Raw genomic sequence first — 2,678 nt, 5'->3', positions numbered from 1 at the left:
ATTTCGCAATTTCACTTAAAACTTTCAGGAATGAGTTCAAAATAGCTGCTTAAAATAAATTAAGAAGAAATCATTTTTTCACAGAAACATTCTATCCCAGGACTTACATATTAAGAGAAATCATTAAACATTTATATTCAACCAAATAAGGACCTAAATCAGGGCTTGAGTATATCTCAGAATAAGTGTAAATTCTAAAGTAGAATAGATATTAAATAAGTCAAACTTTTAAAAATTATTTTATACCTAGAGAACAAATGCACAACACTTACATGTTTTCCTCCCCCACAATGCACACTGCAGAAAGGAGTTTAACCACATCTGTCATTATACTGGGGTGCGTGGGATCCATGGCTTTGGCCAATAGGGAAAGACTCCTCTTTTCACTCATAATTCTTTCCAAGCCATACTTTCATGTTTTGGAAACAGAAGTTAAACATTACAAATTAGTTGGGAAAATAATGGGCTGAACAAAATTCAGCTATTCAAAAATTTATAGGGTAATACATTTTTGTACTGAGTACTAATTATATATATATATATATATATATATATATATATATATATGGCATTACAAAACAAACTCAGTTGAGAACAGGTAATGATACATACTTATTATTACCTATGCACATACCTGTGTATTCATCAAGGCCTTTAGACACTGAATGACTTTGTGTTGATTCTTCTTCACAACTTTGTCTTGGCTATATTAATATACAAGTTAGCAATATTAGAATTATAATTGAGTATATAAATGTAGCTTACCTGAAAATTATTTACAATACTTACATTTTTCCACCAATCAGTTTTTCCAAAATGTCTAGTAATAATCCAAGTCCTTCACGTCCAAAACTTTCCACCCAGCTATGAAAAGAAAAAAAAAAAAAAAAGTTACACATTAAGTCAATGTCCTAGTCTAGAATACCATGATAATACTACAGACTGACAAGGATTATAAAAACAACTACACTATGGGAATAGCACCAAATATAAAATCACTTGTGATGTGTGATCTTGGTAGTGAAATAAAAGAGTAAATACAGGCTAAGTAGGACCATGCTAAATTCAGCTTGCACTGGCTTATACAAGCTGACTGTGCCCATCTCCTCCAGGCTCCGCAGTCAATGACATTATATCATCCTGCATAAAGCAAGTACTCACAACACAGAAACTGGCTAACGCTACCAAGCAAATCTTTATCTACCATCCGTCTGGCTAAAAAACATTGGCCAGGCCGGGATGTCACTCAGTGGCACAGCACTTGCCTGGCAAGCACAAGGTCATGAATTTGATTCCCAGTACCCAAACACATTTATCATCGTGGCACTGGATAAGCCTCAATATGAACCATTCTAAAGAGTGGAAATTAAACAGGAAATTAAACAAATGAAGATGGAAAAATAATGCAGACTGACAAAATATTGAGAAAAAGTAAAGGTGAAAAGGGATGTGTAAAAAGAATTTTATATAACATTAAAATGCACATCTATAGAACATTAAGAATTTCCTTGTTCCATGCTCAGTTGTATTAAATTTTTAAAAAACCTCCACTTACTTTTTTCCCACATTTATTAGTACATATTAGCAGTGCATGATTGTGTTCCCTGTAGGGGTTATATATACAACACATTACAGTTCCCTCTCCCTGCCCAATCTGGCCTCCACCTCCTTTTAGTTTTCTACATGACATTCATTGTCTTATATAACCTTATAAAGTTCATTATATATACAGAATAAAATCTAGATAAATAGGCCAAAGAACATATAAAACATTAAAGAAAATTGTACCGAGTCAAGCTATACTTTTAGGGCTGGGGAGATAGCTTGGCAGCATAAGCATCTGCCTGGCAAGTGCTAGGATCCAGGTTCAATCCCTGGTAACACATGCTGTGCAGGTATGTCAAGCCAGCCCCAAAGTAGGGCATGGTGGTGCACACCTGTCATCCAAGGGGTGGGGAGGCTGAGACAGGAGGATCACTATGAGTCCAAGCTGTATAGTGAGACCCTGTATCAAATAAATAATTTTTAAAAGTACACTTTTAAATAATTATCCATACTGTGTTATAACACTTTCCCCCTCCTCTTTTGTCCTATTATCTGTCTTCTATTTTGAGATACACAGATATGGAGACACATGGTTTTTCACTTAAGAGAAACCATGTGGTATTTAAGCTTCTGGGTATGAGTCACTTTCCTTAATATGGTCTCAAGGTCCATCCATTTTCCTACAAATAACTCAAGCTTATCCCTTTTATGGCACATAAGTACTCCACTGTGTATAAATATCACACTTTATCCATTCGCCTGTTGATGGAGATATAGGCTGTTTCCAAGATTTAGCTATCATAAATTGTGCTGCTTTGAACATGGGTATGAATAATCACTATGGCATGGTATCTTTAACTCTTTTGGGAAGATTCTACTATACCCACAAGAAGAATAGCTAGGACCAATGGATTTTCTATTTTCAGTTTTTTCAGGAATTTTCATGCTGATTTTCATAACGGTTCTACTGGTTTACACCTTTTTTCACTTTTTTTTTTTTTTTTTTTTTTTTCTAGGAATTGAACCCAGGCCCTTGGGCTTGCCAGGGAAGCGCTTATTCCACTGAGCCATCTCCCCGGTCCCTTCACTCTTGCCAGCAATGAGCATTTCTCCCTACAGCCTCACCAGGATTT

At 35.4% G+C, this 2,678-nt stretch overlaps 1 protein-coding gene across 1 annotated transcript in view; it reads right to left on the bottom strand.

The window, feature by feature from the left end:
- The window catches only part of Diaph3 (diaphanous related formin 3), a 523,261-nt gene that overhangs the window by 353,655 nt on the left and 166,928 nt on the right, over positions 1-2,678 (bottom strand). Inside the window, exons 6-8 of the mRNA XM_023702376.1 lie at positions 790-864; positions 635-704; positions 273-409 (exon numbers count right to left, since the gene is read on the bottom strand). Of these exons, the coding sequence (XP_023558144.1) occupies positions 273-409; positions 635-704; positions 790-864 (282 nt within the window). The remainder of the gene's footprint in view (positions 1-272; positions 410-634; positions 705-789; positions 865-2,678) is intronic.

The sequence above is a fragment of the Octodon degus genome, unplaced genomic scaffold, assembly GCF_000260255.1.
Source record: "Octodon degus isolate 3935 unplaced genomic scaffold, OctDeg1.0 scaffold00150, whole genome shotgun sequence".
Taxonomy (NCBI): domain Eukaryota; kingdom Metazoa; phylum Chordata; class Mammalia; order Rodentia; family Octodontidae; genus Octodon; species Octodon degus.
The sequence above is the reverse complement of the archived record's forward strand: the minus strand, read 5'-3'. Positions and strand labels throughout refer to the sequence as shown.